The 12,682-nt window shown below is 58.6% G+C and overlaps 2 protein-coding genes and 1 long non-coding RNA gene across 4 annotated transcripts in view; 1 reads left to right on the top strand and 2 right to left on the bottom strand.

Moving 5' to 3' along the window:
* Positions 1-557: 557 nt before the first annotated feature.
* LOC125113963 (uncharacterized) lies at positions 558-1,481 on the bottom strand. The gene is made up of 2 exons (XR_007131650.1): positions 1,295-1,481; positions 558-818 (listed from the first exon to the last, which is right to left on the bottom strand). It is a non-coding gene; the product is annotated as an uncharacterized LOC125113963 (long non-coding RNA).
* A 2,215-nt stretch (positions 1,482-3,696) lies between these two features.
* On the bottom strand, positions 3,697-12,173 carry LOC125113911 (proline-rich protein 2-like). The gene is made up of 4 exons (XM_047756833.1): positions 11,729-12,173; positions 11,576-11,677; positions 11,256-11,313; positions 3,697-3,850 (listed from the first exon to the last, which is right to left on the bottom strand). Exons 1-4 carry the CDS (start codon positions 12,171-12,173, stop codon positions 3,697-3,699), a joined length of 759 nt encoding a protein of 252 aa, XP_047612789.1.
* EPN2 (epsin 2) overlaps positions 11,796-12,682 on the top strand; it is a 63,439-nt gene continuing 62,552 nt past the window's right edge. Inside the window, exon 1 of one of the 2 annotated variants that reach the window (XM_047758989.1) lies at positions 11,796-11,971. The gene's annotated coding sequence lies outside the window, so the exon portion shown is untranslated. The remainder of the gene's footprint in view (positions 11,972-12,682) is intronic. The other variant, XM_047758984.1, reaches the window with a different exon arrangement.

Below are 12,682 nucleotides of genomic sequence, written 5' to 3'. Positions count from 1 at the left end.
CACGGGGCTAAAAACAAAACCAAAGTGCCAAAGAGTGTATGGTACACGCTCACACTGGAGCTGAAGCGGGCCGTGAGGACAGAGGATACAGGCAGATGTGCCTCCATATGCATCGAATGTCTATAAAGCTGGGAGGTTTTTTTGGTTTGTTTTGCTATTTTAGGGCAGCACCCGTGGCCCATGGAGGTTCCCAGGCGAGGGGTCTACTCGGAGCTCCAGCTGCCGGCCTCCACCCCAGCCACAGCCACGGCCACAGCAGGTCTGCCCCGCCTCTGCGACCTCCACCACAGCTCGTGGCAACGCCGGATCCTTAACCCACTGAGCAAGACCAGGGATCGAACCCGCCTCCTCACGGATCCCAGTCGGGTTCCTTAACTGCTGAGCCAGGAAGGGAACTCCTCCTCTAAGGTTTTTCCTAAGGTATTGATTATTTACTCCTCAGGAGAGGAACTGGGTGCCTGGGGTCTGTGGTTAAAGGCACCTTTTTGCTGCACACCTGGGAAATACATAAAAGGGATGGTTTGGGGTGTTACCTCCCTGAAATAAGACCAGGGAAGGGAAAATAAATATTTTAATTCAGGGGCGCAGATTCCGACACCAGCGAGAAATATGAATATGTGTGTTGGTCACCTGTGAGCCATGAGGGAGTGGTGGGGACTGAGGCCAACAGTCATGTCCTGGGAGGCCCTGCTTGGTGTCAGCACATTGCTGCCTGCAGACGTGTGTGCAGACGTCAGAGCTTCTCATCTCCAAGGAGCCCTGGAAGTGGGGTGGCCGTGGGCGAGGCAGGTGGAGAGCGCGGCCCAGGGAGCGGCGGGCTGGAGGGAGACGGGGAAGGGTGGTCTGGCTCATCTATTGTGTCCCCAACCCCCTCCCCTGCTGCCTGCCACTTAAGAGAATGGAAAAGGGGGCGGGCTCCCTTTCCCAGTCCCTCTTGCAGTGGGGAGTTGTCAGGTGACACGGTTCTGGCCCATTAGGACTCTTTTTTTTTTTTGGCCACACCTGCAGCACATGGAAGGACGTTCCCAGGCCGGGGATTGAATCTGAGCCGCAGCTACAGCAACACGGGCTCCTTAAGCCACTGCACTGGGCCAGGGATCAAATTGTGCCGCTTCCACAGTGACCCAAGCCACTGCAGTGGGATCCTTAACCCCACGCCCCACAGTAGGAACTCCCTAAGGAGTCTTTTTCTGGCGGAGGGGGAGGTTCTGGCAAATTCAATCTCTCCCGACCAGGGATTTACACAGATCAACTTACCCCTCACCACAGTCTAGTGAGCTAGGCCCAGGCTTACCCCCTCATGTGGAGGCCCCTGAGGCCCAGAGAAGCAAGGCAGCTCGGCCAGAGGTCCTCCAGCCACCGGCAGTGTGATAGGATTTGAAATCAGAGAGCAGTTGTCCAGCCCGTGGTGGACTCTGCTTCCTTCTTGGGTCTCCGGTGTAAAAGGGGACACCGCGAGCCTGCCTTCTGCGGGTGTGGCCCCAGAGGCAGTGTGATGTGCCAGTATGTGCCAGTACCGGGAGCTGGCGTCTGCTGGCCCAGCAGCCGGGTGACCACGCCCTTTGCAGCCCGAGGTCCGAGCCCCTCCCCGCTGGGGCGGAGGGGGGCTGGTGGGCGGCCCGCCCTGATGGGTGAGGGGGGCAGGTGGGCCGAAGGGTGCAGCCTGGCCCTGGAAGCAGTGTGACCCGCTGGCCCTCTGGGCCTGTTTGCTCCTCTGTCGTGAGGACAGCCCTTCTGCGGCTGATGGGCTTGCAGTGACCTAAGCGTGGAGGGAGGGCCCGGATCTCCCCTCCCCTCCGGGCTGCCCCCTCCCTGCCCTCAGGTCGGCCCAGGCATTTCCGGGCGGCCTCAGGAAATACCAGCAACCCCCCCCAACACCACCCTCCCCGCCCCTCCCCTACCTCCTTCCGGCGGCGAGGGCCTGGCTTCACCTGCTGCTGCAGCGCTGGCCTTGGCTCAGGCTCGCTGCACACCGCGCCTGAGCCTTCAGCAGAGTCCGCGCCTCCTCCCCCCTCTCCGTCTAGCTCTTTCTTCCTTCCTCGCTTCCTGGGAAAAGGCGGATGTGGTGCAGGGCTGGGGTCCTGGTAACTGGGCGGCTGCACTCACCAGGCAGGGCGACTGAGAAAAATGGTGGCAAGATTCTGGAAACCCAGAAGAGAAATCAGGGAAGCAATCAGGGAGGCCTGCCTGGCGAAGGTGATATTTAAGTCTGGGCCAGAAGACCAAGGAATTGACCCAGGACAAGTGTTTCAGAAAAGAATTCATTTATTCAACAAGCATTTATCGGAGTTCCTGTCGTGATGCAGTGGAGATGAATCCGACTAGGAACCATGAGGTTGCGGGTTCGATCCCTGGCCTCACTCAGTAGGTTGAGGATCCGGCATTGCTGTGAGCTGTGGTGTAGGTTGCAGATGTGGCTTGGAACTGGCGTTGCTGTGGCTCTGGTGTGTAGGCTGGTGGCTACAGCTCCGATTAGATCCCTAGCCTGGGAACCTCCATAGAAAAGACAAAAAGACAAAAAAGCAAGAAAAAACAAACAAACATTTATTGAGCACCTCCTGTGTGCCAGGCCCTGAGGTTTGGCAGGAGGCAAGATGAGTCTGTGCTTTCACAGCGTTTGCAGTGGGGGAGTCAGAGGAGGTGGCACAACCCGGGCTCAGGGCTCCTGAGGAAGAGGAGGGAGGGGAGGAGAAGGGGTGCCGCTGCCAGTCCGAGGAAGGTGCTCTGTGAGGGCTTGCTGCCCTAGAGGGCCTTGCGAGGCTGCTGAAGCATGATCAGTGGTCACTTAAGCAATGAGGTGGAAAGGGGTTCCCGTGGAGGGAACAGCAAGTGCAAAGGCGGAAAGTCAGGACATTGCAGGAAGGCCCGGCTGCTGGGCAGTGGACTAGAGCCAAAGGCCATTGAGGATCAGGGCACGGAAGTGACCTGCCCAGAGTCACCGGTGGTGGAATGCAGGGACAAGAGCTCAGCCACAGGTGTCTCCCTGGCTTGTGACCGCTGCACGGCCTCCAGGAACAGCGGTGGGCCAGCCAACTGCCGGCGGGAGAGGCTGCCCTGGGGGAGGCAGCAGCGGAAGTCACCGGGGGACGGTGGAGCCTGTGGTGGCCGTGATGTGGTTTCCCCAGGGCGCTTGTGGTGAGAACCTGGGTGCTGAGACTGCCTCCTGTGGCTTCTGCACCCACAGAGCCCTCACAGGGGCTCTGTTTCCCAGAGCCTGGGCCAGGAGCCCAGATGGGACATGGCTCAGTCTTGGGAGCCGTCCCGTCTGGGACGCTGAGGCTGCTCTCCCTGTTTTCGAGAAGATGAAACTCAGGTTCAGGGAGGGATGGTGGCAGGGCCAGGACCACACAGCAAAAGGGCTGTGTCTGGTGTCCACGACTGTGGGCTCCTCATCCCCCCCCCCGTCCCCAAAGATTCCTGGGGTCACGGGCGAACAACTTTCCGTTTGTGTCCTCGTGGGCTTCTGGAGGCGCCAAGTGCCAACGTTCAGTCGGCGAGTCCTCAGCCGTGACCGCGCCCAGCCTGTGTCCCTCGTCTCCCTGGTGAGATGGGATCGGGGGGGTGCCTTCTGCTTGGGTTGACGTGAAGGTTAAGGAGATGAAAGGGAGGCGCTCAGGAGAGGGGCTGCAGGGTGGTGTCCATGTGGGCGCCACACCAACCCCGTGCAGTGACCCTGCCCGTCGTTGCCACCAACCGTCACCCGGAGGCAGCCACTTCAAAGGTGCGAGAGGCTGGCGAGGTTTGTGGGTTGCCCACAGTCTCACAGCTGGTGAGGGGGGGTGTTGGGACTGGAACCCGGGCTAGACGGCTCTGGGTCCCCCGCTGTGGATGGGGCAGCTGGACCTCAAGCCTGCAGGGGAGGCGGAGAGGAGGGCGCCGACTGAGGGGTCAGGAGTGACACAGCTCCAGAGACAGGCTGGAGGCAGTGGACAGGGCATCTGGGGGTGGGGTGGGGGTAGGCAGGGCAGGGTGGCTCTCGACTGATTCTAAGTGTGGTGCAGGGTCCTTGGAGGGGCTGGGGGGGCCCCACATCTCTTTTGTCTCCCCAGTGGCCCTTGCCACCTGCGGTGAGGAAGCCGAGGCTCCAAGAATCCCTGTGTGTGTTGCGCTGCAAGGGGACCCGGCTCCCAAATCTGTCCCCTTTGTGAGGCTGCTGGCTGTGGCTGGGGCACCTCCCCGGCCGGCCGAAGTCAGCGGGCCCTGGGCTCAGGGGTCTCCCCCCCAGGGATGGCCTGTCTTCCATTTTTACTCCACAAACACACTGGGACCTCACACTCCGGGGCCAGAACCTTGCAGAGGAAGAGACGCAGGTGAGCGAGGCCAGTCCCAGCCTGTCCCAGCCCTCCCGCAAGAAGCTACTGGAGCACAGAAACCGGAACCCACACTGTCACCAGCGGGGCGCAGGTGCCACCATGCCCGCAGCAGCCAGCCAAGGGGCTCCCAGGGGAGATGCCTACAGATCCTAAAAGCCTATCCGCGCTCAGCCAGGCTGGCTGCAGAAGGAGCCTGGGGGTGGAGGGGGAGCTCCAGGCAGAGGCAGCAGGACCCGAGACAGGAGGGGCTGTGGCGCCGGGGCAGCCCCTCCCCCCACCCCGGGGCTCAGGGACCTGGTGCCTCCCGTGGGGAGCCCCGGGAAGCTGAGGCCGCCCCAGGGAGAGGCCTGGGCGGGGCTGGCAGGTCCCAGCTGGCCAGCGCGCCCTCCTGCCCTTGTCTGGGTGTGTGGGCGGCTCGTTCGGCCACTCAGAGGAAGCGGATGGAGATGCAGTTTTATCCGCAGCTTTCTGCTCAGATAAGCACATTTATAAAAAATAATAACAATATGTGCGTTCCGACCTCACCGTCTATCTCCTTTGGATTGAAGAAAGAGGTGGAAGGCAGGGGAGGGGGCTGCAGCGGGGAGAGGAAATAAGGAAGGAGAGAAAGAGGCAGAAAAAGCAGAAGATGGGCGGAATGTTTTTCTGGCCTAAGCGGCCCCAGCCTCTGCGGCCCCTGGCCTCCTGCCCTCTTTCGCGACCCCCATGTCCTGGCTTTTAAACTGCTGTGTCTTTAGTCTCCCCGCAGCCTGGCGGCCCCTGGTACAAGCCCATCTCAGCTTGAGTCCCAGCTTCACAAGGAGGGGCTCAGAAACGGATGGTTGTGGGAATGAGCAGAGGTGAGTGGGTGGAGAGGATGGAGGCAGAACCGGTCTGGGTCACTGGATAGACCGGTATATCCTGCCGCGCTACCCATCAGCCCGGGCCTGGGGCCCCTGCCCGCCCTCTTGGCATTCGTCCAACAACGCTGTGCCCTGAGTGCATGGTGGCCCACTCGGCACGGAGCCCTGGACCAAATGCCTTCTCTCCATCCTCTCAGTCCTGAGAAGCAGGTAGGGGCCATGGCATTGCATCGAGTTGTCCTGCCAGCTTAGTCTTTTATGACCTTGGCAGTTTTGAAAAGTACTGGCTGGGTATTTGCAGACTGTGTGCATGCATTTTTTTAAAGGATCATTTTAAAAGATGTTTACTAAATCAAAAAATAATGAGAGTTCTCCACTGGAGCTCAGTGGTAACGAAACCTGACGAATATCCACGAGATTGTGGTTCGATCCCTGGCCCTGCCCAGTGGGTAAGGATCTGGCATTGCCACAAGCTGCGGTGTAGGTTGCAGACTTGGCTTGGATCCTGCCTTGCTGTGGCTGTGGCGTAGATTGGCAGCTGCAGCTCCAATTCGACCCTTAGCCTGGGGTCTTCCATATGCTGCAGGTGCGGCTCTCAAAATGAAATAATACCAATAATGTAAAAAAGAGAGGGGACGCAGAGAAAAAGATGTGGAAAACAAGAAGGGGAGAGAAGAAGTGAAAGAGAAAAAGGCTCAGGAGTTCCTGTTGTGGCTCAGGGGTTAATGAATCTGACTAGCATTCATGAGGATGTGGGTTCGATCCCTGGCCTTACTCAGTGAGTTGAGGATCTGGCGTTGCCATGAGCTGTGATGTAGGTCACAGATGTGGCTCAGATCTGGTGTTGCTGGGGTGTGGCGTAGGCCAGCAGCTACAGCTCCCATGCTACCCCTAGCCTGGGAACCTCCATATATGCCACAGGTGCAGCCAACCCTAAAAAAAAAAAAAAGAGGAGAGGAATGGGAGAGTTTGAAGTTTCTGTCAAAAGAAAACTTTGGAGTTCCTGTTGTGGCTCTGTGGTTAGTGAACCTGACTGGCATCTATGAGGACACGTGTTTGATCCCTGGCCTCGTTCAGTGGGTTATGGATCCAGCACCGCTGTGAGCTGTGGTGTAGGTCGCAGGCGAAGCTTGGATCCTGCATTGCTGTGGCCCTGGCTTAGGCCGGCGGCTACAGCTCTGATTGGACCCCTAGCCTGGGAACCTCCATATGCCGTGGGAATGGCCTTAAAAAGCCAAACGAAAAAAAAAAAAAGAAGAAGAAGAGAGATAGAAGAAGGAAGAAGTAGAGAGGGCCACTTTCCTGATGGTTTTAGCTAAAATCCTGGGGAAGGCTCTTATTGGCTGGGGTTAGGTCATGTGTGCAGCCCTGAACCAATCACGATGCACCTTCTCATTGGCCAGCCAGGGATATGCCCGCCTCTGGACTGCTCGTGAAATAATTCATGCACGATGTTTAGTTCCTGTAGCTTGAAGAAAACACTTATAAGTGGCCTGTTTGGAATGTTCATCGCTACAGGGGAAAAAGCCGGACAAGTCACGGTCGCTGAAAACTAGAAACGTTGGGTCATAGATGGGAAACTCTATATTGAGGTAATGCTGTTTTAGTTGCAGTTCCTGCCCTAGGGAAGAAGGCTGAGGCAGGTCAGAGAAACGTGTCCTTGAGGCCTGATGGAAGCTTTGGGAGCAAGGTGTTATGCAGCCTCAACAGAATTATCGGTTTATTGGTTGATTTAGTAAATACTGCAAATGTCAAAGCCTGGAGCTGTCCAAACATGAAATAAAAACTGTTTGGAAGTGGGGTGGATGGCTGTTACTGTGAGGTCTGGGTTCCCAGTCAATTGGCCGAGGGAGAAGAGGGAACTCACCTGAGCTGAGCGGTGGGTCTGCCTTATACCTCCTACCACTTGTTCCCCTCCCCTTTTTGCTTTTTAGGGCCACACCCGCGGCAGGCATGTGGACGTTCCCAGGCTGGGGGTCGAATCAGAGCTGCAGCTGCTGGCCTACACCACAGCCACAGCAACACCAGATCTGAGCCTCATCTTCGACCTACACCACAGCTCATGGCAATGCTGGCTCCTTAACCCACTGAGTGAGGCCAGGGTTTGAACCCACATCCTCATGATACTAGTAGGTTCTTAACCTGCTGAGCCACCGTGGTAGTTACCTGTAACTGTCCCTTGAAGGGCCTAAGCTAATCACCCTAATTCCTCATCAGACTCCCTGCAGTTGGCTCAGAGATGGGCAGGTGACTCAAGGTTTTCCAATCAGAGCAAGTCTTGGGTTTTATTTTGCTGGTTGGGAGAAAGAGACACTCTACTTCCGTCTATTGATGTGACGCATGGATCTGCTACAGCCAACTTACATTAGTCAAGACATTAGCCAAGGAAAATTATGATGTGCCTAGTAGGTATATGTCAAAGACATGGACCTGGAATTTGGCTGTACTTGGAAGCCCTAGCTCTGGAGATTTTAGTTAAATGAGCCAATTGATTCCAATGATCATTTAAGCCAGTTTGAGCTGAGTTTTCTATTGAAATAGTCCCAACTGAGGTATTCACTTATGTGCTAAAAAGACTAGGGGAAGCTTCAGGCACGGCTGGTTCAAGGTGCCCAAACAATATCAGCAGAAGTTTATCTTCTCTCACGTCTTACCCCTTCCAGGTTGGCTCTCCCAGGCTTATCTCACACTCTCTCAGCAATGTGATGGGAGAGGAACTCCTCTTTTCCGATGCTTTCACCCCAAGTCGTGGTCTTCAGTCTCTCTGGTCCATCTTATCATGTGCCCATTTGCAAACCAATCACTATGGCCAAGAGAGACGCTCTGATTGGCTCAGCCTTGGTTATAGAGCTGGAGGGGAGAGGAAATCTCCCTTCAGCCTGTCCAAATTCCTCTCAAGAATTTGGCTTTGGACTCAGTCAGGCCTGGGGCTTCTAACATTGCCATTTTTAAGCTGTGTGATCACGGGCAAATAGCTGGATCTCTCTGAGCCTCCATCATACAGATAATGATGGGTTGTTATGAAGAGGAAAGGAGGTAATCCATGCAAAGCATTGCACAGGGCTCACTGCTGTGTTGTTCTTGTTATTATTACTACTTCCTACTCCAGTACCTCCACTTCCAGGAAGTCTGCCCTGATCACTCCTTCCCCACAAACTAGAAGGAAGTTTCCTTTGAGCTCTCACAGCCCTTTCTCTTACGATTTCCTATGTGATTTCAGTGTTTTAGCTTCTGCCTGTGTTCACTTCCAGCCCTGAGGGGTGAGGGGGGGGGGGTGGGCTAGCTTTGTCTCTGCATCTTAGGAAGAACCACTGCCAACACTGGTCTAGGACTTCTGTGGTTTCCAAAGCATTTCCTCCTCGGCTTTTTCCTTCTGAACCAGTGTCATCCTGCAAGGTGCGCGGGGTCCTTACTCCTGCATCATAGGGCAGGACCCTGAGGCCTGGAAGGAGCGGTGCCAGGCCCAGGTCACGCAACAAAACAGTTAGTTGTTTGGGGGCTCCCAGCATAGGCTTGTCATGCTGGACAAACATTTGAGTCTGGAGTCCAAACCCTGAGCAAAGATCCCGGAGAGCTTTCTGCATCTTTTTTTTTTTTGTCTTTTTAGGGCCACACTTGTGGCATATGGACGTTCCCAGGCTAGGGGTCTAATCGGAGCTGCAGCTGCCGGCCTCCACCACAGCCACAGCCACGCTGGATCCTTAACCCGCTGAGCGAGGTCGGGGATCAAACCCGCAACGTTATGGTTCCAAGTCGGATTTGTTTCCACTGCGCCACGGTGGGAACTCTTCTTTCCGTATCTTTATTAGGAGACTCTTTTCACTGGCTCCCTGCCCGTGGCACCTCCCCCTTGAAGCCTTCCTTCCTGAACCCAGCGACATCCCTGCCTGCCTCGTTCTGCTTCTGAAACCCCCCCACCTGCCGACCAGCCCTGGTTGCTCTGCCCCTGCTGGGCATCTGGACCCGACCTCCAAATTCTGGGAAGGGTGGATAGCGTGCCTGCCCCAGCCCCGTGCCCTGGGACTGCTTTGGGCTCGGGCAAAGTACCTGGCTTTTCCAGCACCTTCCTCTGCAAGGCTGCTTACATGCAGAGCCTGGGTTTGAACCCCAGCCCTGCCTTGTGCTGCCTGTTTCCTTATCTGTAAATTGGGCTTAAAATTTCAGCAGCTGACCTCACAGGGTCTTCAGGAGCAGGAGTTGAGAGAGGCCAGTGAGAGAGGGCGAAGGCAGGAAGAAGTGACTTCGAGGAATGCAGGAATGTCCCCTCTGACCTTGCATGGGGCGGGGGGAGGGGGGCGCGAATGGTCTTCCGGCCTCCGAGGCCCTCCCCCACCCCCTCAGTGAATCCGCTCTCAACTCACTTCCTGGGCTGGGGTTGGCTCGTCCTCTCTTTCCTAAACATCTTATCTCTGTGGCCACAGGGACTCGAGAGTGGGCGGCGCGGGGGTGCCCCCCCCCCCCCCGTCTCTCCAAACCTCACTTTCTTCCGTAAAATGCAAACCTGAACCACACTCACCTCGAGGGGCTGGGGTGAGGTTGGGGGCCAGCGCTGTTCGTGTGGCAGCATCTCGCCACAGGTGGCTATTTCAATTCATCAGTTAAAGAAGGTCTTTAAATAAGTGCAGCTCCTGGGAGTTCCCGTCGTGGTTAACGAATCCGACTAGGAACCGTAAGGTTGCAGGTTCGATCCCTGACCTCGCTCAGTGGGTGAAGGATCCAGCGTTGCCGTGAGCTGACACAGCTCGGATCCCACGTTGCAGTGGCTGTGGCATAGGCCGGTGGCTACAGCTCCGATTCGACACCTAGCCTGGGAACCTCCATATGCCATGGGAGCGGCCCTAGAAAAGGCAACAAGACCAAAAAAAAAAAAAGATTAAAAAAAAATGCAGCTCCTTGGTCACAGTAGCCACATTTCAAGGGCTTACATGTGGACAGGGCAGCCAGACAAAATTTCCAGCCTCCCAGAAAGTTCGAGCCCACACCAGGCACCCATTATGTGTTGGCAGAAGTTCATCTGAAGCCGCAAGCTCTCTGAGGGTGGGGCCAGCAGAGAAGGTGGGGACTGGTTGAGGGGCTTCTCTGGGAGGGTGGACCAAGTTCAAAATGGGGAGCTCAGGCTCTGGCCTCAAGGTAGGGCACTAGGGCTTCATCACGCCCCTGGCGGAGAAGGGACACCCAGCAGTGGGAAGGGGCAGTGAACTGTCAGAAGGGGTTTCGAGTCTTTAGAACTATCAGTGTTGGGCTTTTTTTTTTGGTCTTTTTGTCTTTTTAGGGCTCCACATGGCATATGGAGGTTCCCAGACTGGGGGTGGAATCAGATCTGCAGCTGCTGGCCTAAACCACAGCCACAGCAACTCGGGAACCAAGCCTCCTCTGGGACCTACGCCCCAGCTCACAGCAACACTGGATCCAACGCTGGATCCTGGCCTCACCCGCTGGGATCGAACCCACAATCTTATGGTTCCTAATCAGGTTCATTTCTGCTGTGCCACAGTGGGAACTCCAGTGTTGGACTTTTCGAAGGACTAATGGCCAGTGGATTTGCAGTGTTAGGGCCTCTCTCCTACCCCCTGCCCGCCCTTCCAGAAGGGCAGTGACTTGTCTTAGCGGCCTTGGTAAGTGAGGGCAGAGTAGGACTTCTGGACACGGCATCCCTGAAACCAAACCTTGGCATTTTGTCGATGCCTCCCAGGGCCTCCTTGGAGCACAGGCGGCAGGGGGGTGCTGTGTGCCAACCCAGCAAGCCCAGATCCCTCCCAGACCCTGCGGTGGGGCATCTCTGCTGACCCCACCCTGACTGGAGCAGCTGTGAAATGCTGGGCACCTCTCCAGGGTCCGCTCTCCTCCGGGCCTAGGGCATGGCACAGAGTAGGAGTCTTGGCGGCACTGGCTGAACCAAAGCAACGGGAGAGCGAGGCCCTGGAAAGGGCGAGCCTGCATCAGAGGGTCTACAAGCCCCTCAGGGGAGGGCGGTGACCCCGGCCCCGCCTTTTTAGGGCACAGCCTCGCCCTTCTCAGCATAATCTTTGTGTGTGTTTTATTGAGGTCAGATACATCTGAAGGGGACATTAGTGAACAGTGACCACACGTACCTCAGCACCCGGCAGCCCCGCCTTCCGGCTCCACCTCCCGGACCTGGGGCTCTTCCCCAGCTCTCACTGCAAGGGGAGGCGCGTTTTAGCGCAGCCTGGGGGCTGTGTAGGGGGGTCGGGGGCTGGAGAGGGGTGAGTGGAGCTGCGGTGTGGGGGGGATTTGTGGGGTCTCAGTGAAGTTTGCCTTGTGCCTGGGTTCAGGTATGACTTTGCCAGGGTTTCTGTGGGGGTTTGGGGTCGTTGGGACGCGGGTTTGGGTTTCGGGGGTTGCTTAGACTACTGGCGCATAGGCTGTGGGGCTGTGTCGTCTGCGTGGGGTCGTGGGTACCCTCCGTGGGTGGGGAGGTCTTGGGGTGAGGGGGCGCGCCGCGTTCGGGCCCGCTGGGCCGGGGCTTGGGCGGGGCCAGCAGGCTCGGGGGCGGGGCCAGGGCTGGACGATGGGGAGGGGCCTGAGGGCGGGGGCGGGGCATCCGCGCAGCACGAAGGCGGAGCCGCCGGGGGCGGGGCCCGGGCTGGGCGGAGGGGCGGGGGCCGGCGGGCGCGCGCACGCAGCCGGCGCGCCCCCTCCCGGCCGCCATGTTGGCTGGTGAGTGGGTGTCAAACGGAGCTGGACGCGGCGGCGCCGGCGGCGGCGGTTCCGCAGGCTCCCGTCGCTCCCGTCTGCCCAGCGCTACTGGCTCCCGCAGCCGCGCACCCGGGTCGGCCCGGAGAGGCAGGAGCACAGGTGAGCCGAGGCCCGCGAGGCTCGGGGGCCGGAGCGGGCCCAGGGCGCGGACCCTCCCCCTCCCAGGGAGGACGCCCCCAGAGCACGGCCCCTCCCCCCGGAGCTTGCACCCCGCCGCCAGAGCGGGGTCCGCACCTCCGGCGGGACCCCTTCTTGCCCCACAGGCTCCGCCTCGCCGGCTGGAGCGCGGCCCACTCCCCATCTGGCTCCCTCATTCCGTTGCAGGGACCTCCCATTTCCCCTTCGGGGGGCTCTGTCTTTCACATCCTCGGGGCCTGGGGTACCCCCTGCTCCCACCCCAGATCCGTGAGCCCCTCCAGGCCTCACCGTCTACCTTTCAGCCCGGAACAACCCCACCCCTCCTCCCCGGGGCACTTTGCTCCCTCCCCCGGGCCAGGAGCCCCTTCCCACCGGGAGTCGGGGGAGGGGTCCTCTGGTCCCCTGGCGGGGATGCCGGCGGTGCCCCTCTCCGGGCTGCTGCGGGCCCCCTCCCCTCCCCGGGGACCAGGCTTTCCCTCCCCGCCCCCGCCCCACGGCACAGCGGGGACGGGGGCGGCAGAGCCAGGCTCCAGCTGCCTTTTGTTCCGCGTGGGATGGCAGAGACCCCGCCCGGCTGTCCTGCTGGGCTGGTCGGGGTGGGGGCATGGGTGCGCGGGGCCGCCTCTTCCAGGAGACCCTTCCTCGCTCGCGGCGGGGCGGTTCCCCAGGAGC

Source organism: Phacochoerus africanus, chromosome 14, assembly GCF_016906955.1.
Source record: "Phacochoerus africanus isolate WHEZ1 chromosome 14, ROS_Pafr_v1, whole genome shotgun sequence".
Taxonomy (NCBI): domain Eukaryota; kingdom Metazoa; phylum Chordata; class Mammalia; order Artiodactyla; family Suidae; genus Phacochoerus; species Phacochoerus africanus.
This window is presented reverse-complemented; position numbering and strand designations above follow the sequence as displayed.

Excerpts from the sequence above, each read along its gene's own strand:
- LOC125113911 (XM_047756833.1), bottom strand. The coding sequence starts at position 12,173 with ATGGGGAGTGGGCCGCGCTCCAGCCGGCGAGGCGGAGCCTGTGGGGCA. Across the intron at positions 11,314-11,575 it reads GACCTCCCCACCCACGGAGG|TGAGAGCTGGGGAAGAGCCC; the intron begins GTACCCACGACC and ends CTCCCCTTGCAG. Across the intron at positions 3,851-11,255 it reads CCGGAAGGCGGGGCTGCCGG|GCTTGAGGTCCAGCTGCCCC; the intron begins GTGCTGAGGTAC and ends CCTCCCCTGCAG.